We start from the raw sequence: 25,770 nt of genomic DNA, 5'->3' as shown, positions 1-25,770 counted from the left end.
CTAGTGAATGTGTCTGAGTGCTGCCATGTTTCATAATTAAAACCTGTGTGTCAGTTTTTTGCAGTCAAACAGCAGAGCCATGTTTAGCATGGCAGAAACATTGAATGACAATGAAATCAACGCTGAGCTCACCTGAGAAACCCAGTTTTTGGAAGGGGAAATCTGGGCAGTTCTCTTGGTTTGTGTGGCTGCAGTTGGCAAAAACGGAAATCTCTGAAAATGGTAATTTCTGTCTTTGTGGGTTTAGTTTCTTAGAAACGCATCAGTCAGGTCTACTGGTAGACAGTTCTCATTGAAGAGGACAGGAGAATTTCAGAGAGTGGCCTGCACCCAAGAGTGACACAGCGATTCTAATGCATTCTGTAATGGAAATGTCATTTCAAGGCAGGGTGTTTTTAAGCAGCCTGGAGATGGTCACCAGCCAAAGTATTATCATCTCCAAAACTACAGTCCAAAAATACCTTAAAAAGTACCTTCTTTTTTAAAAAAGCATCATTTCTTATGGAACACTTTAGCCTCCAGGTTCTGCCATTGTGTGTGACAATGGGTGCATCTGCTTTGTCCCTGCACTAGCATTCTGTCTGCTTAGAATGAGACTTAGAATGGCACAGGCGTGTTGCAGGTTTGATTGTGCTTGAGTTAACTTCAGGAGTTGATTTACCTTCTCTGTTACTGTTAGAATAACCACTGTGCGTAGATTTGTGTCTGGAAGGAATGCACCATGAATTCCTCTGCATCTGTTCTTGATGCTAATCCTATTAGCAGCAACGGGATTAGTTCATAAACAAAAGAGCTGTATTAGTCTGTTCTATATGCACTATGATGAAAATGGAGCAGTGCTTGCATGCAGTACAGCACTTCTCTGCTCTTACACTTAGCACCACGTCCAGAGCTTGCAACTGCTGAAATTCACTGTATTGACACAGAAATGTGTATGATTACTGAAAAAAAAACTGTATAAAAAAGTAGGAATTTTTCTGTCTTTTTAGGTTTTGAGGACTATACACTGCTAAATGTATTGCTAGAATGTATTAAAAAAATAGAAGTTGATTGTGACTAATTTAATTGCAGAATTACCATCAGGCCATGTCACCCTAATGTGAAATTATCCTCTTGTATGTAACCTGGGTTTTTAGTACCCAACTTCCACGGGGGGTTTTGCTAAAGCACATCACGTGGGCTGACTCAAACAGGGCAGAACTTGCCTTGGTTCCTTGGGGTTCTTTGCTATGATGGTGTGATATGAACTCTGGATTGCAGAAGTTTTCAATCAAGAGGGCATGTCCCACCTCACTAACTGATGCAGGAGCATTTCACAACCACCATTTCTCTCTTCCAGTCTTGGTCTTGAATCTTTAAATAGGCTTGGGGTGGGTGGGAAGCAAGCAGCCTTCCAGTATCTGAAGGGGCCTAAAAGGATACAGGAGGGGGACTCTTCATTAGGAGCTGTAGTGATAAGACAAGGGGTGATGGGTTCAGACTGAAACAGGGGAAGTTCAGGTTAGATATAAGGAAGAAGTTCTTCTCTTTGACTGCTCCATCCCTGGCAGTGTTCAAGGCCAAGTTGGACAGAGGCTTGGGTGACATGGTCTAGGGTGATGTGTTCCTGCCCATGGCAGGGGTTTGGAACTGGATGATCGTAAGATCCTTTCCAACCCAAACCGTTCTATGATTCTATGAATATCAGGGAATATTACTAACTGTGCCTTGGCTGTCACTGAAATGTAGGTGCTGTCCTCTGGCATGCTGCTTCCTCACTGTGTGGACAAGGAACCCTCTTTCCTTGTGCTTAGAGCTACGCATCTGTAAACAGCTGTAACAGTGCTGAAGTGTTGCTTGAGGTTGGGAAGTGCTGGAGATTATTTTATTGCTATGTAATTCCTGGGCATTGTTGCTAAATCTCATTTGCAGCCAGTAATCAGATAAGAACACTAAACTTCCTCTGGGTTCCCTTGCCTTGTTCCAGGATTGTGTTTGGAGGTAATAGAGAAAGGGGTAGGGATAAGGTGTGTGAGCTCTGCGATTCAGGAGCTGAAGGGGAGCAAAGACACAGCTTTGCTTTTGTAATTATTTCTGCAAAACTATGTTGGCAGCTCCTCCCTGTAGAACTACAGCATATGCCAGCAAAACTTTTTCTGTTGGCATTGCTACACGAGTTCCTCAGCTGATGTGAACTAAGTTGACAAAAGCCGTGTTTTGTCAGTGGTGCTACAGCTCTCGGGTTCAATATTTCAGGACCACACAGCTTACGTTTCCTCTTCTCCCCTCCCTTCCTTCCCTGCTGCTCTTCCTCTCTTTGCCTCATGTCTTTCCTCATCATTTTCTCCACTCAAGGAACAAAAGACAAACCAAACTCAAATCCTTCCCAAGGCAGCAGCACTCCCGGTATGAGCCACATCCTTAATTCCAACTGTGTATAGAGGGCACAGGAATCTTCTGTCACTTCATGGAGGTTGTCTGACCCATGCTGCTTCCACATATGATTCTTAAAACTGCTGACCTTTGCTTTCCAAGAGCGAGATCTACCTTACCAAAAGAGAGCAAATGCCTCTTGACCTTCTCAGCCCTTGGATTCTCAGTGTATGTGAGTTGGCCAGACAGGTCTGGGGAAGAAAGAACTTAACAGCAGATGGATTTATGAGAAGAGCTCAGTGACAGATGGTGCCCACAGACACTTACTGGCATGTCCTCGCTCTTAATGGGTGTGGGTGGCCCGTTTTAGCAGCACTGATAATACATTAGAATTTGTGTGTGTGCATCAGAAAGATATTCTGGCAGATAAGGGACTGCATTAGCAGCAGCAGCAGAAATTCAGGGGCTTCTAATATTTAGTTTGAGTACTTCAGAGTTCATCTTGTGGTTGAATCCGATGGCACCAACGTCAGGAATCTTTTCAGTCTCCTTTATGCAATTTGATCAGATCTGTAAATTCTTGAATCACCTTTTTTTCTGATTCATCTTCAATGCATGGAATTTACTGCTTCTGATAATAACCACTACTTCTGCATTCAGAATAAGCCCAGTGCCTTCTGGCCATACCTGTACAATTGAAAACAATTTTATAATCTTTAATGTGCATTCGTTATATCATTTGTTTAAAAGATAGGTTGTATAGACCTAACTAAACCCCAAAGCATTCTTAGCATTAAGCTTCTGAGCAGGCTTAGAGAGTCCAGTTTGCTTGCAGCTAAGCAGTGTATTAAGTGCACTGCTGGCTGCAGTCATTAACAGAAACTCAGTGTGCAGACACAGGATTTGCTGTGGAAAAACATGTGCGTTCCAAACTGCCATGGAAGCTGCCCTCTGGTACAGAAAGGCTGTCCTAAATCCATCTGGATTCACTTGATATTATGATCTCTTGCTGTCCTTTGAAATCTTTCCTTATATGTGTACTTTAGGATTCAGTCACTGAGAACTGGTGCTTAGAGAAACCAGGTCTTCAATCTGCTTACCCCTGTTAGGAACCTGTCTTCACTCTGCACAGACACAGTTGAATATCTGGTGCACTTCTTGGCCAGCAACCTCGGAGTGAGCGCCTATGAAAGAGGTGATATTGGCACCGAGAGAGAGATGGTCGGGTTGATTTGTTGTCTTTTAATTCATCCATCTCAGCAATTCCCGTGAGCAAGGTTTGCCCTACAAGTGGAACTGAAGCTGCCCTAACCCTCCCCCAAAGCTGAAAATCTGCTATCTGAAATCTTTTGTTCAGAGTGATTTATACTTCCCTGATTTAGCAGAAGCAGACCCAGTGACATGCTCAATCCCACACTAAATCCTTGCTTGGCCTAATCGTTCTTTACTGGGTTGCTTTCAATCTCTCCCCTCTCTACCTTTTGAATTTTTCATGGGCTGTAAAGGATTGTCTTTTGGAGTCAAAGAAGGAAGATGAATTAAAAATGAGGACCAAGCGTAGTTAGGTTAGAATAGGCCAAGTTACTGCTTTGGATGTTTTGTTTGTATAGAAATGTGGATTGCTCTGAAATGCAGCAAAGGCTCTTTGGTAGGGGACAGCCAGGAGAAACCCCTCTGAATGTCAAGGTCTGCAGATCTCAGCGGTGCACAGAGATGATGCCAACTCTGCCTATATGGAAGGTTTAGCTGAATTCCAGAGCAAATCAGGGAGGAATGTTGCTCAGGATAAAATTGTTATTCCCAGGCTAAAAAGAAGGTAAGATGTTAAAAACATGGTTTAGTAGTGGCCTTGGCAGCGCTGGGGTAAAGGTTGGACTTGATGATCTTGAAGGTCTTTTCCAACCTGGCTGATTCTGTGATTATATGTTGGTATTTTGCCTTTGGTCCATTGCACTAGTGACTGTGCATTTAAACAGTGTGATGCAGTGTTGCTTCTCCTGTTGCAAGATGATTTTTACCCTAATGTTAGTACAGTCGTGGTAATTGAGTTTTATTGGGAGGGCTGTGTCATTCTAAATCTCATGAAATTTAATGTCTTGTGATCTGCATTCCTTCGTTGGAAGTAAATTCCTTGCTTTGTGAAATCCATATACATGAAGGGATTGAAGATGCATATGGAGAATCAGACTTTCAGAGAAAGTGGTGTGAGACTGTAGAGGAGATGTGTGCTTTGTATTCCTCAAAAGCAGAGAGGGAACAGTTAACTTGGAGGGAAAAATGACATTGAGGAAAAAAGTACTAAGTGGTGTGGTTGCAACGTTACTGAAATCTGAATGGTATTAAATTGAAGCGTGCTTTGATCTACCACACCAGTGGACTTAGGAGTTGAGGCAACTGAAGTTGCAGGAAAAGTCTGCTTGATGAACACACAGCTCAGCTCTGTAGAGGGACTGAGGTCGGGGACTCAACAGACCTGAACTGACTGCTTCTACTGGCGTCCTGCTACGTTACTTGAGAAAGACATTTGCATCTCTTGAGTTTCAGATACTCAGCTGAAGGTAGGACACGTACTCTATAGCTCCCAGCCTCTGCCGAAGGAGGGAGTTTTGAGTTGCTGCTGGAGTAACCCATTGCTCCTTTCACTGCCTCTGCTCTCTTAGACTTGCTTCCTAATTTAGGCATCTTGTGACTCTGAAGTTGAGGCTTGTGACCACCCTTCTACTACTGCTTCAGTTTTTTATGTGGATACTGGGTATAATAATGCTGGACTTGTTTATGGAAAGAGCCAAGATTCACAATTTAGAATGCTTCTATATATGAACTAGATATAATTTAATTTCTTCCTGTCATTGCATGCAAAATTCTGTAACAGATGGACCAGTATCATTTGGCAAATAATTCATCTGCCGTTTCCCTCATCCATCATTAAACAATTGGGACATTTCTCTGTTGTGTAGTCAGAGCTAAACCCTGTTTGGTTTGATGTTTCACAGCATACTGATGGGATTGGTCTAGATCCATTGAAATCAATGAGAAGATGACTGCCTGGAATAGGCTTTGATTCAGGCCTTATATTTTTATGTGAAGTGATCTCAAAAGGTAGAAGCGTAACTGTTGAGTTGGGAGATCTGGATTCATTGTCTTAGCTGTGTCTTACTTGAGGTGTTTCTCAAGGTGTCCCTCTTCATAAAGCATTGGCACCAAGGAAACAGGGTCGTATTATACCACTGATTGTAGGACCCTGTGTTTGAGGGATGTTCCTGCACATAGTAGATGATCTGTTGAGGAGTACAGTACCATGCACTTAGTCCTAAAGTCCACCTAAACTTCCCATTCCTTTCCCTCTCCTTTGGTAGTTGAGTGCCAACAATTTCTGATGCAGAGAAGTTCCATGACATTCAGTAGTCTTAATGTCCAAAGCACTTCAGGTCCCCCAGCCCAAGATAGTGATTTTTTTCTTCATACCTGTAGGACAAGGGTTTGGAAAAGCTGAGCTTATTGGATCCTATGGGCTCATTGAGCAGCAGCAACCCAGAAATCTCTTCTTTAATAATCTCTTGAATATTTAAATGTGGGAGTTGGTAATACCCATACTGCAGGTGTGGAAATGGATGTTTCAAAACTGGGCCTGAACTTTAAGGAGAGTGATTTGGATAAATGATTTCACTTTTCTTCCCCCTTTTAATTAAAACCACTGTGGCATGGACCGTGTACTTCAACAGATTCCTTGTAATAAATTGCATTAGGTGCTATTAGCTCTCAGGGTATTAATCCAGGTTAACTCTCTCCTTTCTAGGATTTCCTCAACTCTTTGCCTTATCGCTCATAATTCAAATAGCCAGCTTGCTTTGCCTTCTTCCTCTCTCCTTATTGCATCAGTATGCATTGCAAAACCAGTGGCTTGTACGTCTTATGCTAAGATAATGAGACCAACCTAATTCCACTACAGCTGCTCCAGGCATGTAAATGAACCTTTCATCTGTCCAGCCAAGTAGCTCGAGGACGTGCTTAGAACACATGGGCAGAGCAGCAGGAGCAGTCAGGGACATGCCAGAGGTGAGGGTGGCAGAAGAGGCTATGCTGAAAATGCCCTGAATTAGTATTTCCTACACGAATCGATGCTGTTGTTAGCCACAGCATTAATTGTTGCAAGGCTATTTTTTCCTGTTTATCCCCACCAAATGGGATGTAGCGATCACTGTCCTGTTAGCACTAGAAAGGACACAACATGAACCCCCTAATACTGTGTTCTTAACGCGTTCTCTTCAGCCTCTCTGCCAGGGGCCCTGTCTCCCTGGTTGTGTCCACCCTGTGCCACGCAGGTCAGAGCAGGCTGGTTTGTCTGAAAGCAGGATAGTGGTAGTAGGGCAGTACGTGGGCTCTGCCTCTCAGCAGGGCTAATCTAGACAGTCTTGTGCTGATGTGCCTCTGTGGCTTTGAGTTATGGCAAGAATTACGTTGTGGCTGATGTGGCTCAAATGTCCCTGCTCTGGGTCAGCCGTGCCCCAGGAAAACAAATGCACAAGGAGTTGCATAGGATGGAAGGAAAATGCTGACCCTCAGCTATGTATTGTCTCTTGTATTGTTTTTATATCTTGCCAACGAACAGAGGCTTCTCACAGCTCTAGAAAGTAAATATTTTTATTTGTAAACCACATTTCCTCTATGTAATAGGGCAATAAGGAATTATCTGTGCTTGTAGCAACAAATGACTGAATACTCCTGCACTGTTGTAGAAAGCTAGACCCATTCAGCACATACCTGGTGTTTCTACTTCATGCTTACTCTTCAGTGCAGCACTTAGCATGTATGAATGGCTTCAATGGGGTTTAACCATATGTTAAAGGTAAGCATATTTGAAATGCTTTGCTGAATTGAGGCCTAAATGAAAGCCAAGAGCAGAACCTTTTGACAAACATCTGATTCCTCTGAACTCAAGTGGTCCATTATTGCAGGTTTGAAACCTGCAGCAGGCGGATGGGGGGTGTGGAGTAAATTACAGTGTGCTGTGATGACTGTAACAGGTTCACTTGGCTGTGAGGTGGCTCAGGGGTGCCTGTGCAGGATGTCACTTGCAGCCCAGTTTTGTGCTGGTGGCAGCAGCAAGGAGATGAAGGTAGGTATGTTTTTATCAGTATCTTCCCAAAGAAAAAGCACGGATATCCCTGTTTAATATAGCTCAGCCAGAAACAAGCAAGGGCTCAATTTGGCAAGAGCTTCTAATCTTTGACAGAGTTGGAATCCAGACACCCATTTTCTTCAGCTCTTTCCCTTGTAGCTATTAGGATGATATAGCTATTTGATGAGCTTTCCTTGTTATCAGTCCGTTAGGAAACAGTGTATTTTAATGGAAGAGTTCCATGGAGGGATGCCAGGCACATCCTTGGAGTTTTGGGGGATTGATCTGAGACTGAATTGGAAAGTTCAAAAGAGATTCTTCATCACTGCTGCTATGAAAGAGAAGAGCTGAAGCAAATTTTGCCAAAGCAGTTGTGGTAGAGATTAGAGATAATCTGGAGCACATCATGGAGGACGTTCCAAGTCTCCAAAGCTCCAAATGGGGAGGACTTTGGTCTCATCCATCCGGTTCTTCCTCAGTTGAACTTCCCTTTGTTCCTGGATCCTCAGTAATCCAAGATGTATCCTGTCATGTTGAGTGTTCAGACAGCACCTTATTTTGACGACTGGTTTATTTTCTTTACTGTTTTGCCTGCCGTGTAAGCACTGGGTTCTCAACCCCAGCCCTCAAGGGGAGGAAAAAGTGTGTCCATGGAACAATTTCTACTCGCTGTATAGGACAGACCAAAGCCCCTGCTGAGCTGTTTAATTCTGTTGCTCAGATGATAAGTAGAAGGACAAGGTTCTGTATTTGATTTCATTAGAAACCTGTAAAACCCAACACAGTTGTGATGGGCACTTCCAACCTCTCAGGTAAATAAATGTGTTAATAGAAGATATTTCTTTATGCAGTGCAGGTTTGGGGGCGTTTGTAATCTATGTTTAAACAATAGACTAAAGCAGCCTTTTCAGAAGTATTTCACTCTTGGTAAAGAGAAATGCTTATAAATGTGACAAAATGTTATTTACTGATTAGCTTTTGTTCACTGGGCAAGAGCTTTCCTCAACTCTGGTGTCATTCTGTGTTTAGCTCCCTGAGGAACATACACTTGGTAAGGAAGTGCTGCTGAGAAGAGTTGGGTTGGACATTTCCCAGCATGACACTGTTTGCTTTGCTTAAATTCAAGGACTTTCTCGACATGCTGGTGTTAACAGATGCCAGGCAAGATCATAGGTGTCTTTGTGCCACTTTCCTTTGAGCAGGGAACATCTCTTGAGGTTCTCTGGCCCCAGTCTGTGGTTTCCACTCATAGGCACCAGCGCAGCATAAGCCATAACTAACCAATAGGAAGAGAGAAACCTTGTCCCAGTAGGAGAATAGGTGAGAGCAGACAAGGGAGGGAACTTGTCAAAATGTAGCCAGAAATAGAAACCAAATTCCCAGGTTCACCCACGCTGTCTGCTGGATGATGGGTTTTTAATGTGTGTTTTCCTGTACCTTATTTCCTGGTTGGTGTAGGTCAGCATTGTTACACATAATCACAACTGAATGGTGACCCAAATAGTTACAGATCATGTCATTCCCTTCAGTGTTTTCTTGCTTTTTGTTTCCTCAAGGCACGTGTTGCTGAGCATAATCTTGAATCACTCTCATGCTGTGAGAGAACTTAACCCCCAGTGATGGGCTTCTAGAGGCTAACAAACAGCAGCAAGGATGGGAACTAGCATTAGAAGTGATATTGTCAGAGGTGTCTGGTAGATAAAGATACAAGGGCATTCCAACCAGATCAAAGTCCCTCCTTGGACAGAGATGGGAAGAAGCCAGCTACAGAGATAACCCCCCTACCCATAGCTGTAGATAGATCAGAAGGAGTTTTGCCAGCTGCCACATGATGAAGCAAGCTCCCCATCACTGAATGGCTTCCTTGGAATGGACTTAAGCATTGCTGCTTTGTGCATCAGGTCTTTGCCCTGCCTGATGAAGGGCACCAGGAACTTCCGCACTGCAGCAAGGTGGTGAGACAACCCAGCACGGGGTGCCCAGAGAAGCTGTGGCTGCCCCATCCCTGGCAGGGTTCAAGGCCAGGTTGGACACAGGGGTTTGGAGCAAGCTGCTCCAGTGGAAGGTTTCCCTGCCCATGGCAGGGGTTGGAACTGGGTGAGCTTTAAGGTCCCTTCCAGCCCAAACCAGTCTGGGATTCTATATTATGGAGTTCTGTAGATAAATTAGAAACTATATGAATTTATTAAGTTAGAATATGAATCAGTGCCAGAAAACTGGTGCTTCCTGACAATGCACATATTTTACAACAGTCTGACAAATTTCTTACATGTTCAAATGCTCTTGGGCATTTAGTGCAGACTATCTAAAGGACCTCAGTGAAGATAACCCCTCACAACTTGCCCATGTCTTATAAAGCAGAGACTAGGATTAAAAGGTGAATAGAGAATGAGTAATTGGCCTCTTGAGGATAATGGTTCTTTCTGTTTCTAAAGGACATTTGCTTGTGTTAAAATCAACCTTTTTCCTTAGCAAAAATTAGACATTTCTGTGGCATTAAAGAGGAAGTAATTGCCAAAGTTATTTGTGTCAAAATAACTTATTAATCTGAAAGGATGAAGGCACTGCCCAGAGGTCATATATGACCCAGTAATGGGACCATCAAGCATCACCATAAATAATTAAACCAAGACACATTACTGGAGAACTTTTTTCTTTTCCCCTTCCTCAGGCACCTTGAAGTTCCTTCATTATCTATGTAATTTGTATTAGGGGTGGATTGCCAACCCAAAAAGCTCAGAGAATCAGAGAAGAGCTGTGACTGAAAGGGGTCTCAAAGAGATCGGCCAGGCCGAGCCCCCTGCTCAGAGCAGGGTCAGCAATAGAGCAGGTTGCCCAGAACTGTGTCCTCTTGAGGAAACTCTTCCAGTGTTTCATCACCCTCGCAGTAACAACCTTCTCATGTTTAAATGGCATTTTCCATGTTTCAGTTTGTGCCCACTGTCCTGTCTCTGGGCAGCATGAGGGTCTGGCTCTGTCATCTTTCCTCCTTCCCATCAGGTACTTGGACATGTAGATGACATTCTCCTGAGCCTTCTCTTCCTGAAGCTACACATTCCCAGCTCTCCGCTTCTCCTGGCTTGCGTGCTTTGGATTTGATCTATATTTCTTTGTCACATTCCTAGTTCCAAGCAGAGATCATGGTACGTAACTGGAACATGACCATTGGTCATGCCTAAGAAGCAGCTCTTAGGAAGAAAATCAGTGAGATCTACAGGGCAGAACTGGAATTGTGAACCATGTGTATCCAGTTATGGAGGATATTTGGTATATATGGGGAGGGGAATGATTTGGGCTTTTTAGATCACTGATGAGAAGCAGTTGATTCCGTACCTCGTGTTTCAGTGCCTTGTGTTAGCCAAGACAAGAGTCGTCATGTTTACGTGAAAGGCAGAATTAATCTGAAGTTACTTGAGTAATTTTGCATTTAATCTGTTATAACACAGAATTCACTTGACTTCCTGAACTAATCAATTCCTCTCTCTCTCATAGTATTTTTCAGACGGGGTTTGGCCTTGGTTGCTGGGTTTTAGGTATTGTCCAAATCCGTTCATGTTTCATCTGCAGCAGATACATTCAGCTCTTCTGTAGAGAGGTGGGCACATTTCTGAAGCAGTTCCTGAGGGGTTTTGTCAGTTCATCCCTTATCACTGTTGGGATGTTGTAAAAGTCCAGCAAATATCTTTTCACCACCATTTAATGTGTCTGGTTCTTAAACAATTGCAATTGATTTTATTTGCTCTTGCAAACACAAATGATCCTGTAATCATTGCAGCCTTCCAGCCATGCTCGCATTGACTTGTTTGTGTGTTAAAGTGAGGAAATGCAGACATTGCCATGAAAATAACAAAGGTTAGAGGCAAATAAAAGGTGTTTTTTTTTTCCTGGTTGGCAGGATGTGCATCTACTTCAATTAATTGTCACCCTCACAGCTTATTTAATACACTGGGGGGAGTGAGGTACATTACAGAATGAAATAAATGACCTTTAGTTTTGCTTTTGCTGCTGGTTGCTGCTAAATGGATATTTCAGGGTTCATCAGTGACAGCCTCTTCAGCTGTGATTGCGCACTTTTACTCCAAACGAGTATGTGCAGCAGAATACTAAAGGGAGCTTTCCAGTTCAGTCCATTTCTGTCCAAGCCAGGCACTGTGGGTTAGCACAGCCTTAAGTCCTGGAGGATCAAATTGTGCAGACAGTTACCCACTGGATTTGAGTAGCAGCATTTCCTCTGAGCACATGTAGGTAACAGGGTTGAGCATTGCTGGTGCTTTGACTCCCTTTTCTAGTAAGTATATTTGATTTTTAAAATGGCTTTACCCCCATTTTTATGTACTTTTAAAAATTCTGTATGGTTTGGATTTCTTCTGTTTAGCAACTAAACAGTTATTTTTTAACTTGCACTCCTTTACTCTTGTATTCTACAGTGTGTAGCTCTGCATGCCCATTTAATAGACATTTCTTGCAAGAGTCAAATGAAATACATTAGCCTGAAACCAAATTGTCTTATCTGTAATTAGTTATCATGCAGGAAATACAAGGCTTGATGCTGAAGGGGGTTGAACCCTGCTGTGTAATGATAGAGCTCCCAGTAAGCAACAGGAGGGGGATCCAGGATCTGCCCTCCAGGAAGAGGCCCTTTGAATGTCCCTTCCAACCCAAACTGTTCTGTGATTTTATGATTCTAAGATGCTTCAGCATTCTGTCCCAGAGGATTTTGGTGGAGGTTTGGTTGTGTGTCTGTGGGGGCAGTGCTTATGGGGGCACAACCACAGCATTGAAACTCCAGGCGAGGGATAAGCAGCAGGAGCAGATGAGCTTCTTCATGCCGCTGCCCTTAGCAGTGGGAGTGAGAAATGCTGCAGAGCCTGTGCTGGAACAGGTAGAGCTGGTTCTAAACAGAGTTTTCTACTGCTCTTTTAAAGACTTGGGGCGGAGGGTTTGTTGTGAGCTGCTCTGGGTTTACTCCTAGGTAACTCATTTGGCCTGAGTTGTCTTCAAGTGCATTTCATACGTGATAGTAGCATTCAGAAATACTCATCAGTGGTTCTGTAAATTGGCTTTAGGTTTTATTGTAATTTCTGCTGTGAAAACAGGGGATTCACAGCAAGGCCCATGTTTTACTGTAGCATTCTGAATTATCTTTACATTGAAAAAACCTGTATGAAGTATCTCTCCTATATGGTGTGTTCAGTTGTTTATTTCAAGTGGAATCCACAATCGTAGAAGAGGCTTCTTTGATAACTACTCTGAGGAAGTAAGGCTTGATTTGGTGAGGTGCTGAGTGCCCTTGATGTCAATCGGTTTTAAGGATGCTTGGGCTCTGGACTCAGTTTTAACCTCACTTATAACAGCTCTAATAATGGTAAGTGCCAAGGCAAAATCCTCCTCTTGGTGTGCTTGGTATTTCATTCACATCTCATGCTTCCTGGGGGAAATTTCTCAGCTTATTTCCATGTTCCTGTTCATGAAGACTTACGTGTTCAACCAAAATCAGGTTTTTCATCAGGAAATTTGAGAGCAGCTTTGTCTCTTAGGACTTGGTCCTTAGGTGAAGCTTGTTTGTATTTAATTAGCTTAGGGTAGTCCTTTTGGATTAATATCAAAACTGATAGAAATTACCACCTCTGTAGCATAATGCTCTAGAAATTACCACCTCTGTAGCATAATGCTCCAGAATGATTCCAAATAGCATTTTCCCAATGACTACCACAAAAGGTGCAGTTGTGTCTGATGCTAGATGCCTGTTAGCTTGGATCAGTGAGGAAAACTGCCATCAGTGGGTACAGGGAGAGCAGGAAGTTTTCATACCACAAACCCTTCAGCTGTCATTCCACTGCGCTCTGCAAGAAGAGAAGTTAATGAGGCAGGAAAAAGGACCAGCAGCAGCAGCTGGAACCCAGTGGCTTCCTCTAATATTTGCAGGAAGGGAACAGCTACAGGCTGCCATTCTCAGCCTTTCCTGTGGAAATCAAGGAATGAAAAGGGAATTACCTTTGCATAGATTCTGAATGCTTAAAAGAGACAGATTTCATACTGCGACTGGTGCCTGGGAGTGCAGTTGTGGGGCACGTGAAGAGAGTCCTTTGTCGGCTTACAGTTGGACTCCGTGGTCTTCAAGGTCTTCCCCATCCTAAATGATTCTTTGCTTGGGGTCTGTACACCCATGCTAAGACTTGAACAGGGTCAGGCTGGTCGGAACAGGTCTTTCTTTTGCAAATCATCCTTAGTAGCCTGCCTTTCTGTCTTGTCTTTTAAGCACAGTTCCACAGGCTGCCCAGTGTGAATGCTGGTTCTTACAGAGTTTCAACATATAGTTAGATAGAGGCCAATAGTTTCCTACTCCTTTTCATCTTAGTGAGAGAACAACCTAATGGTAATGTCTGTGGAGTTGATAGTCAATCCACCTACTTACTGTAGGTGTCTGCCTTCTTGATCATCTGAGTCATGTATCTGCTAAGGTGATTGGACAATTCCTATGAACAGGGTTTGGGGAGCATCAGCAGCAGGGTGGAAAGGAGAAAGAAAATCAGAAAGCCTTTCTCAATTCCTGAGGAAATGAAAACCATAGCAAGGCTTAATGCTTCTGGGGTTCCAGTTTGTATATGTCAGGTGGAATAAACACTGATTAACACTTTTTTACTGTTGTGGTACTCCCTGTTTTGAATGGAGATCCATAGAGATCCAATTAAATGTCAAAATCAGTTGGAATCTTTCACTTAAATGAGAATGAACTGTTGCCAGTATCTGAAGAGTTCATTTGTTGTTCATTTACCCATCTGGTCATTCAGAGTTCTGAGCATTTTCCTATTCCATTTCAGGTTCCAGCTGTGAGTATTTCCCATCTGAAATCCTGTCCTTTCATCTGACAGTATCACATGAGGAACTCCAGTCCTGATTTACGGAGTTGTTTACTTGCTGATCATGCTGACTGGTGCCTGATAGAATCACACGCTGAGGTATGTGTCTAATTCACCCTAAAAGCTCCAAGTGCTTAGTTTCCTTTTATAGAGTAACTGATGCTGGAAGGGACTTGTGGACATCCTGTAGTCCTGCCCCTCCTGTTCAAAGCAGTTTAGCATGTCCAGTCAGGTTTGGATATTTCCAAGAGTAGAGATTCCACAACCTCTATGAGCAACCTGTTCTAGTATGTGACCATCCCATGACAAAGCATCCCTCCTTCCCTCTAGTTGCTGTTTCCTGTGCTGTGTCTTGTGTTTGTTACCTCTTGTCCTGTCCCTGTGCACCTCCTTTTTCTGTGGCTCATGGTTAGTAGGGCTTTTAACATACACATTTAATGTAGTCCAGGATTAGGGAACTTGAGCATTTCCTGCAGGGATTTTTTCGTTTGGTCACAACTGTAGAGCTCAGTTGGACTACAAGAAGGGTGGTCATGGATAAGCCATGGATGGAATGTGAAAAGGTGTTGGTTCAGTTCAAAGTATGGTACAGATATTTTGGCAGTGGTCATGAGCTGCTGACAAACACTTAGCACATGTGAAGAGTTGAAAATGAGAACTTAGATGTATACAATTCCATCAGTAATTCACAGGACGTTAGAGCCTCAGTGTCAGAAGTTGTACCTCTGCACAGAGTGACACGTATTAATGAAGTTCCTCCAGCCATTACACTCCAATTGCTGATTTATTTATAGGTTACTAGCAATGGGGGGAGAGGAGGAGAGGAAAACCCAAGGTCTGAGTTCAGTAGCCCTTGAAACAAAGGTGCACACCAGCTTTAGTTGCAGCATTTGATTTCTGAGTTGTGTATCTGTTTCTGCCTTGGTGAATGAGACTAGATTAAAAGGAAGCAAGTGAATACAGCCCAGATAAATTGACTCCAAGTAGGCCTTATCTCCAGATCATTCCACTGGAGCTGAATGTTAACAATGTTGGGCAGCCATGTGTTCAGGATGATATGGGGAAACATGTGCTCATTTCCCTAAAAACCCACCGTGAGTCTGTAATGTTTAATCCTGTGAATTGAACTGTTCCTGTTGGCTGGTTCCCCATCTCTCTTGTGAAGACTGTTATCCCAACAAAAATACTCACCATAAGTTTAAGTGTATTAATGAGATGAAGATATGCCAAAATACTGACCTGTTGCTGTAGCTGCTGTGTCAGCAGAGCAGCATGACGTGGTCATTTCTTGTGTGCCTTTGTTAACCAGTGTATTCCTGGAAATACCAATTGGGAAACACAGGCAAAGGACATGACTTTTTAATCCTAGTCCTCTTCCAGAGGATGGCTCTGGCATCAAAGAGGCTGGGTGCCATCTTTGCAGGACTGTGACACAGAAAAACCCAGAAGCTTTAGGAGCCTTTGTGGCTCAGAAAGTTCAGAAGCAGCTTTTGGATTGATTTGGCTCATGCTGTCACTCAGGTGCGAAAGCCAGGGTCTGGCTTCCCTTTTGTTCTGAACTTGACACTCATTTGTAGCTGCATTTTAAACCACAGTGTGTACACCTTCAAATCCCAAACCCCTGCCCCCCTAATTACTGTTTTGCTTGTGAATTGCACTGAAGGCAGTCCTGTGCTGAAAGGCCTGCCAATTAGGCAGATGTCTGCAGCACTGTGCAAAGTAGGTGTTAAACGGAATGTGATGTGCAAGCTACCTGATGAAATACAGACCCCCATTTACAGGCAGAAAGGCTCCTGCTTATCAGGGGATGGACATTACCAGCACCCATCAAATGTGGACACATCTGTTTCATTCAAAATGTGCCAGATTAGCTTGCAGAATTGAGACTCATTTTTAGCGTGTAGAATGTGCAAGTTCATTCAGAATGCAGGCACTTGAAGATCTTTACCTGACAGCTGAGCAAGCCGATTGGAGGTGTCAATACTTTCCATTGGAAATAATGCTAAGTGGTTGGAAAGAGTGAGTGATGGGGGTGTAGCTGAGGCCAAAGAGGGCAAACCATTGCAGGAAAAGAACAAGGTTTGGACTGGAAGGGACCTTAAAGCTCGTCCAGTTCCAACCCCCAGCCACAGGCAGGGACACCTTCCACTAGGGCAGCTTGCTCCAAGCCCCTGTGTCCAACCTGGCCTTGAACACTGATAGGGATCCATAATGGGCACCTCCCCACCATGAATCCCAGAACTGGGAAGAATTTTGTTTAAAGGTGCAGTTCCTAATAACATGGACATGACTTTGTACCTCTAACAGTCTCTAGTCAATCCTGTGTTGAATAATTATCCATCTGGAATGTTCTCTTCTTGTTATTTTAATTAAATAGCTCTGTGCTTCACTTGGGGATCACAGATGGGCTTCTACGTACTCCAGAAAATCAGCAGCAGCATTTTGTTTCTCACTTTACCCAGTGCACCACACACTCCATACATGGAGGGTGGTTGAGCTGTTGTGGTTGCAACCATCTTTTTGCTTCAGACTCCCAAAAGTTGACAGCAGTAAACATCTTAAGTGTCTTTTGGCTCTGTCCTGCTGCCAGCCAATTCTGATACATGATCCTGCAAACTGTTAGTTAGACTTGTAAACTAAGGGTTTGGCATTGGATAGAAAAGCAGGGCTTGCATTTGAGGAGGAGCTGTGCTCTCGTTAATCTTAGGATATGCAATGTCTGTATTGTTGGGCTGCCTGCTTATTTTTGGATTGAGTTGTCTAAGGCTATATTAGAGGCTTTAAAAGCAATGAAGCTGAGATTAGATATTTCTCACTAAGCAGATAATGTATAAATAAAAGTTACTACATGTCTGAGAAAGAATTAAGTAAAACCTTAATTCCATGAAGAAGAAATGAATCCTGGTGAGAATAATGGTTTGAAAAAAGCTGGAGAGCATCTAAACCCACTATTTGGGCTGGTGCAGTGTCCAGCTTGTCCTGGAGTGTTTTCTGCTGTCCTGGGTGAGATGCACTGACTGAAGCTGGGATTCACCACAGCCAAGACAACCTGAATTAATGCTTTGAGTTAGTTCAACCTTTGCAGATACACTGAAGAGCAAGAGGTCTCCTAGATGCTGTATGAGGGCCGTGTCTTTGGTTGCACAGTGGGAGCAAAGGCTTGTGTGTGACTGTTGTGACTGATGTAAGACTGACATTGGTTGGGGGGGAGAGACACTGATGTTGGGCTCATGCTGGACACAGATGCTTCCCAAGAGCTCTGATTCGTGTCACTTGGATTGTTACACACAGCAGCAGCTCGCCCAGGAACGGGGTGGCTCCTCCATCCTTTGTGGATTTCAGATAAAGGCCACTCATCTTTATGGAATGGATGTCATTGCAGAAATTATGGGTCTGCTGTGGAAATATTTTAGGGAGGATTCTTGTTTTACATCCTGCCTGGATGACTGCAGTTGTTCTTTGTGTGCCTGAAGCCTCTAAATCTAGCCAGGGAGTCTAAATGATTTTGTAAAGCCTTGAAAATACAACTGGAATACAATCTAATGGTTGAGTAGATCAAAGGGAAATATAAAGTGCTGTTTGCACCCTGAGTCCTGAGCTTTGTAAACCTGGATCTGGCAATACCTTGGGTAGGCCCAAGCACCTCTGAAGTTTGCTTATTTTCCTCATGTCTTTCTCACTAAGGAGCATTTTGAGTAGAGTGTGCAGGGCAGTACAAACCTGCGAGGTCTCCATGGGCAGGAAACCGGTCAAAGAGCATCAGCTCCCTTCCTTCCAGCAGTAGTTCTACTGCTGATGCTATTAGGAGAAGTTATTCAGGGCTGTAAATCTCCAGTTATCCCACCAGTTGGTACTAGAGGAATATGTGGATATGTCCTTCTCTTCCTTACGGGCAGTTTATGAGGGCTCTTGTTGTGTTCTGCAGTGCCAGCATACCATGTAACTGTTTCTATTGATCAACACCTTAATGAGACATGTGCAGTTCCATTGTCCTGGAAGAGAAACTATAGATCCCATGACACACAGCTTATTAGTATGGATAATGTACCCAAGGAACTCTTGGTCAGGTGGTGGGAAAATTTGCCAGTTGGATGAGGACCAGGTGAGTGTTTAGAACATTTCAGGTGTCTCGGGTAGGGGTCTTCTGCCTCTTGCTGCATGAAGGAAACAGAGCAAAACCACAAGTGGGCTTTTTCATCCTCCTTTTGTCCATGAGGTTTTTCTGTTTTAAAGTCACTGATTAAAACTTCCCCATTTCTTCCTCTTGGCAAATATTCAGGTAGTTTTATTTTCTATTTTAGTAGAAAACTTACAAAAGGGGGACGGCAAATGCACGTTCATGCTGCTGGGTTTAGGGCTGAAGTTTTCCAGTTGGGAATTTCTGACATTTTCCTGTACAGTATCACAGGGGTTTTATGAAAACAAAATTATTTAAAGCTTTGAGTAGGAACGTTGGGATGTTGAGGCTCGAAGAGCAGGTGGCAGTAGGACAGCTCATGACAGCGCTGCTTCAGCTTGTGAAGGATCAAAGGAGCCGGGAAAAGACTTCCCCTGGAAATGGGAAGAGCTTCTTTTGACATCACTCTTGGATCTGGCAGAATTTCAAATGGACTCTTCCTGGAGAATTATCAATGGCAGGTGTAATAACTGCATACTTTAGCTTTTACCTTTATTAGGGAATTATAGCATGAATAAATATGGGACTGACTGGAATGCAGAGGTAGTTAGTCGAGAGATGGAAAAAAGCGCTTTCAACATCATTTATGGTAATGAAATGCTGCATCTTGTTAAGAGAGGTGTGTGTATTGCAGGCCACTTCAGAGTGAAAATAGTGATTAATTATGGTATTTTTCTCACATAGATCAATCTCTGATCTATAGATAGCAACAGAGTCTCATTAGGGGACAAAGAAACCCATTTTATTTTAATCAGAAGCTTTAAGCTGTTGCAGTTGGATGCAGATTCAGGAGATGAAAAGTTGGCTTCTGTGGCTTGTTTTGTGGATTTTATTGTTTTATTAATGGAGTTGAACTACTTGGCCCATTCTGTGTCCCAGTCTTTTCACTCCAGTGGAGATCCCTGATCAAGATCAGGGTACTTAGCCTGGGCAGGGCTGACTGCAGTTGGGGTGGATTGCAGGGGCAGGCAATGGTCTGTTGATCTGAGCCAGGAACAAGGAATATATAAACCAAAAGAGGCCAAAATCTGACCTTGAGATTCACACAAGTTTCATTTTTGTTCTAGAATAGAATGAGAAGTAGTAGTACACAGAAACCTTAGGGGTATGGGCTGTAACATGCTGAGCATAGAATCATAGAATAGTTAGGGTTGGAAAGGACCTTAAGATCATCTAGTTCCAACCCCCCTGCCATGAGCAGGGACACCTCCCACTAAACCATGGCACCCAAGGCTCTGTCCAACCTGGTCTTGAACACTGCCAGGGATGGAGCATTCACAACCTCCCTGGGCAACCCATTCCAGTGCCTCACCACCCTAACAGGAAAGAACTTCTTCCTTAGATCCAATCTAAACTTCCCCTGTTTCTGTTTGAACCCATCACCCTATGTCCTATCCCTACAAGTCCCTGCTGAAGAGTCCCTCCCCAGCATCCCTATAGGCCCCCTTCAGATACTGGGAGGTTGCTGTGAGGTTTCCGTGCAGCCTTCTCTTCTCCAGGCTGAACAGCCCCAACTTGCTCAGCCTGTCTTCATACAGGAGATGCTCCAGTCCCTGATCATCCTCGTGGCCTCCTCTGGACTTGTTCCAACAGTTCCATGTCCTTTTTATGTTGAGGACACCAGAACTGCACACAGTACTCTAGGTGAGGTCTCACAACAGCATGGTGCTCTTGAGTCAGAGTGGGAAGTACTAAAATAACTAAGTCATCATGGTTAGCTCCTGACGCATTTCCTAAAAAGCACTGCCACCATTTTGGCATCTAAACTCAAGGTTTGGGTACGGAGTTGTTTTTGGCGCATCTGATGTCTGTGTGGCCCAGGGAAAGGAGGGAGCAGCTGGACAGACAGCACAGATAGATGAGCTCTAGGAAGGCAGGTTAGGAATGCTCTGCAGCAAGGTGGTGCTGCCCTTGGAGAAGCCCAGATTTGCTTTGAAACCCAAAATGGTCCCTTTGTGTCTGTGAAGCTTTGCTGAGGCTGGTAACCAGGACTAATCCGAACCAGCTCAGAGGAGCTCTGTGTGGTACCATGCTTACTCCAGATCCCCTTGACTTCTTCCCATTGAACTGGGTGAGCATTGATTCAAGCCTGAGTGATCCAACGAAATAGCAGGGGGTGAGAGGGTGTCAGTGTCATACCCTAGATCACACCGCTCAGGCTGTGGGTGAAGTCTGCTGAGGTCCAGGCCAGCATCGTGGCTGCAAGAAATCACTGTTTCTGAATGGGGGAGAGCTGGGGCTTAGAGAAAAAAGGTGTCACTAGTTCTGCAGCTTCAGTTCTGGGTTGTTTATCAGACTCAGACACTTAGACTGCTGTTTTCAGTATGTTTGCGCTGGGTTTGATGGGTGCAGTTCAGTGCCTTTGGAGTGATCAGTCTGTGCGCTTCAACCCTTTAACACTGCTTACACTTTTAATTCGTCTCCTGGCCTCACCCTGTGCATAGAGGAAAAGCAAAACAGTTCAGAATTAGCCTAAGAAAAACATACAGGTCAGGTGGGTTAGAAAAAGAGCAGGTTGCCAAATACCCAGGGAGCAGGAGTTTTGTTCAGTGTTTTCCACTCTCTGCCAGAAAATCCTCAATATAACCACATAATAATCTAGGGAGGGCAGAGGGGTACGGGAGGGGATAATGATGGGCAAGGCAATGCTGTGTCTTTAATTTTCTCTTCCAAAGGAAGAAAGTCTGCATAGCAATGACAGGATCACTTGTTCATGCCTTTAATGTGCGATCTGTTTTCTCCAGTGGAGGGCACTCAGTGTATCACAAACTAGAACATTAGCACCAACAAGCTCCAAAGCATCATCACTCTCTGGAAAGCCTTCTGAATTAGACAAGAGCTGCTTCTCAGCACAGCTACAAAACACTTTAAACCTGAGCAGCTAAATGGATAAACCTCTCCTGCGTAGCTTTTAAACGGGGGTCTTACCCAGCACGGGAGGCCTGCCTTGCTCGGGAGCTGGGGAGCCGGAGGATGGAATGCTGTGCCTGGGAATGGCTAAAGGCAGCAGAATGACAAATGCTAGGTACCGGGGAAGAGCTTTTCATTTCTCCCAGAGAAGTTGGTTTACCTTCATCGCCTGCTATAGCTTTGCCTTGCAGATTGCCACTTAATGCTGATGGTTCTCTGATGACTTACACAATGGCTCTCAGAGCTTAGAGTCCCTCCCTACCCCCCCCCCCCCACTCCCCCCTCTCCATCCTTCGTCCTGTCTTCCCCACCCCCAACCCCTTCCCTATCCTTTCCCTTCCTCATCCCCAAAAATTCTTGCTTGTCCTCTCTAGGGAACTTTGTGTGGGTTTCTGGCACGCACGCTGGATGGAGGTGATGTGAGTGGCAGCCGTGCCGTGACATGAAGATTCTGATGGTTTAAGGAAAAGAGACCAGTTTTCAAAAGAGAGAGGCAAAGGGGGGAGCAGAGAAGGGAAGAGAGAGAAGAAAACAGCTGGAGAAAGGCAAAGGAGGACGTTTGTGGATGACAGAAGGATGGGTAAGTGAACTTTTCTTGTTTGTTTGGTAGCAGAGCTGCAGCTGGATGGTTTATTTTTCAGCTGGATTATTAAGCTGTTCAGGAGGGTGAAACAGCCTAAGCAGCAGCAGCAGTGCATTCCTTTGCCAGGTGACTCACTGTACTTGCTATTGTATTTTTAGATCATGTATTCCCCCCTCACACACACACACCTTTCCTCCTGCAGTGGTTCTGTATGTAATTTGTCTGTACATGCATGCACCGAGTTGAGGGCTGGAGAGAGGACGTTTGCTGCCTGCACAAGCCACCTACACACCTGCACTCGTCTAGATAAGTACATGTATGCATGAGGCTCACACAGCATTTCTGCTGGGTTTAGATCCCTATTCAATGAGCTTCTGCTGGTATTATTATTCAGGCTGTCAGAAAGGACCGTTAACACTTTGCAGTATGTGGGAAGCAAAGGGGAAGGGGGGGGGGGGGGAATAGGTTTTCTTTATAGATGGTTTTGAAAAGGCTTGTTTGGGCTTTGAAAAGATCCCCCTAAGGTTGCTGTAGGTCTCCAGCAGGCATTTGCCAGTCTTATTTTTTCAAGTGTGACAGGTTTATTTCCTTCCTTCCTTCGTTCCCCCCCCCCCCCCCCAGCCCCCAAGTCTGGAGCAGCCAGAACAGATTTTGAGCTGACTGCTGCTGGCACATAGGCAGTAGCAAAGAGATGAGGATTTCAATTTAAAAGCTAGCCATTAAAGTGAAAGTCATATAAATAGACGTATCGTGTATGACTGTGGCATAGTCGGGGGCATTTTAGATTAAGAATTATCTTGCAGAATGCCCCTTGGCTTCAAATGGGATTAAATAACTGCAGCACAGGGGTGCTTTTGTGTGTGTGACAAATAATAAAGTAGTTATTGATTGATGAGATACCACCCTTAAAATATTTCTGTTAGAGGAATGCATTTCAGTCTTAGCGAGGCTGCAACTCTGGACAGAGGCACCAGTCCTAAAATCATCAGAGGCAAAGGCGAGCGTGCGAATGGATGTTGGGTGTTCTGACAACCCCTCCACCTCCTTTCCTCCTTATTCCAAGAATGGGGGAAATGTGCCTGTCCTCACGTACCAGCATTGCTCCTGTGTGATAAATGTGCCGTCTCAAATGCAAAGTCTTTCCATCAGTAGAGCTGGGGAAGAGAAAGGAGACTTGAAATAGGAATATACCCCTTTAAACTTTCTGTGCTTTGCTGCTCTGAAGCAGTGTTATTTGTATTTCATAGAGTATATAACAAATATACAAAATAATAAATGCTTAGGTATTCACAGCTACATGTAGACAACTTGAAATGAATATGTGTTAAAGCTATGATTTGTTTGATAGAAATATGTCTTCTACCATGCTCCTGATATTGGGGTCCCATAATAGCATTCCATGGTTTACTTCTGTGTATGGTAGAACTTCTGTTTCTGTGCATCTGTTTATGTATTTTAGGTACATAAAATGATGAGTAACCTCCTTAGAGCTACTCCTACAAACAAATGACCCAGTGCAAGAAGGAAAGCCTTTACTTAGGGTCTAATTTTACAATAAATATACATTGTAAAGATGGATCAAACTTCCTGATGAGTAGATTTCTCACTTTTTGCTGTAATTTTTGGAGGCATTGGACTGTAAGTTGCTTTTAAGAAGGAACACATTTAGCAGCATGTAAAGACCAGCATCTTTGGTTCATTTCCTTTCCAGCACTATGGAGCATTCAGCACAGTGACTTGACAAATATGTTTATTGTTAAAACCTCAGCATCTAGCGGTAAAGATATACCAGCTACATTGAGAGATGATGTACAGGAGGAAAATGAATAGAGAACAGGCTCTAAGGGTCCTTCTAAAGCATCATAAATCACACAGAAGTAATTGAATAGCAAGAGTAGTACTGGTGACGGTGAGATGGCAAGCCAGAAACTCAAAAAGGACAGGCATTTACGCAACAAAAGCTCAAGACAGGAGGCAAACAGGTTGTCTTCCACATCCACTGCCTCACTAATGCTTTATTAGAAACCCCACTGACGTCTGTAATCTGTTGGCAATTTCTTTTAATAGCTTTACAATGCACATTTGTTTTCTTTTTAATATTGTAGGTTTCCATTTAATTAAGCAGCTGAGAGGCATGAGTGTGGTGTTAGTGCTGCTTCCTACCGTGCTGCTTGTGATGCTCACAGGGGCTCAGCGAGCTTGCCCCAAGAACTGCAGATGTGATGGCAAGATCGTGTACTGCGAGTCCCATGCGTTCAGAGACATCCCTCAGAACATTTCCGGAGGGTCTCAAGGCTTATCCTTACGGTACAACAGCATCCAGAAGCTGAAATCAAATCAGTTTGCGGGCCTCAATCAGCTCATATGGCTTTATCTTGACCATAATTACATCAGCTCCGTGGATGAGGATGCGTTTCAGGGCATCCGCAGGCTGAAGGAATTAATTCTGAGCTCCAACAAAATCACCCATCTGCACAACAAAACCTTCCACCCCGTCCCCAACCTCCGCAACCTGGACCTGTCCTACAACAAGTTGCAGGTGCTGCAGTCTGAGCAGTTCAAGGGCCTCCGGAAACTCCTGATCCTGCATTTGCGGTCCAACTCGCTGAAAACCGTTCCCATCCGAGTGTTCCAGGACTGCCGGAACCTGGACTTCCTGGATTTGGGCTACAACCGCCTGCGGAGCTTATCCCGTAACGCTTTCGCTGGCCTTTTGAAGTTGACAGAGCTCCACTTGGAGCACAACCAGTTTTCTAAGATCAATTTTGCCCACTTCCCGCGCCTCTTCAACCTCCGCTCCATTTATTTGCAGTGGAATCGGATCCGCTCTATTAGCCAAGGGTTAACGTGGACTTGGAGTTCCTTGCACAACTTGGATTTATCAGGAAATGACATTACAGGGGTAGAGCCCGGGACCTTCCAGTGCCTCCCCAACCTGCAAAAGCTGAACCTGGATTCCAACAAACTCACCAACATCTCTCAGGAGACCATCAATACTTGGATCTCGCTCATCTCCATCACTCTGTCCGGAAATATGTGGGAATGTACTCGAAGCATTTGCCCTCTGTTTACTTGGCTTAAGAATTTCAAGGGAAATAAGGAAAGCACTATGATATGTGCAGGCCCTAAACACATCCAGGGCGAAAAAGTGAGCGATGCTGTGGAAACATATAATATCTGTGCTGAAATCCAGGTGGTGGTTACTGAAAGGTCATACCAGCCACCCAAAACCCCCCAGAGACCTTTCTTCATTCCCAAACCTACCATTTCCAAACTGGAAAGCAGCCAGCCAACATCTATTGTGCCAAGCCCTTCTGCAGAGCTCCCAACACCTGGAGTGGAACCGGAGTACGAGCACGTTTCCTTTCACAAGATCATTGCTGGGAGCGTAGCCCTCTTCCTTTCCGTGGCCATGATTTTGTTGGTTATCTACGTGTCCTGGAAGCGTTATCCAGCCAGCATGAAACAGCTCCAGCAGCACACGCTCATGAAGAGGCGCAGGAAAAAGGCCCGAGAGTCTGAAAGGCAAATGAACTCCCCTTTACAGGAATATTACGTGGACTACAAGCCAACAAACTCTGAGACCATGGATGTATCGGTTAATGGATCTGGGCCCTGCACGTATACCATCTCTGGCTCCAGGGAATGTGAGGTATGAACCATGATCCTCCTAAACCCATTTCAGCTGCTGGGAAGGAGAGGTAAATGTTTGAAGCTCTTGAGGTATCTCTAAACACTAGAAAGATTCATGAGATTTTGTGCTTTTGGG

General features: G+C 44.1%; 1 protein-coding gene across 4 annotated transcripts in view; it reads left to right on the top strand.

Annotated features, from left to right (window-relative positions):
• LRRTM4 (leucine rich repeat transmembrane neuronal 4) overlaps positions 1-25,770 on the top strand; it is a 280,017-nt gene that overhangs the window by 53,987 nt on the left and 200,260 nt on the right. Inside the window, exons 2-4 of one of the 4 annotated variants that reach the window (XM_057402570.1) lie at positions 14,293-14,430; positions 21,793-21,998; positions 24,107-25,653. In XM_057402570.1, coding sequence (XP_057258553.1) covers positions 21,995-21,998; positions 24,107-25,653 — 1,551 coding nt within the window. In that variant the 5' untranslated portion in view covers positions 14,293-14,430; positions 21,793-21,994. Of the gene's footprint in view, positions 1-14,292; positions 14,431-21,267; positions 21,534-21,792; positions 21,999-24,106; positions 25,703-25,770 lie in introns of those variants that run through there. The other 3 variants (XM_057402572.1, XM_057402569.1, XM_057402571.1) reach the window with 3 other exon arrangements.

This window comes from Pezoporus wallicus, unplaced genomic scaffold, assembly GCF_028554395.1.
Source record: "Pezoporus wallicus isolate ANWC-B61680 ecotype Strahan unplaced genomic scaffold, APGP_CSIRO_Pwel_v1 contig_2348, whole genome shotgun sequence".
NCBI classification, from domain to species: Eukaryota; Metazoa; Chordata; class Aves; order Psittaciformes; family Psittacidae; genus Pezoporus; species Pezoporus wallicus.
Note: the sequence above shows the minus strand (reverse complement) of the source record. Positions and strands in the feature narration are given on the sequence as shown.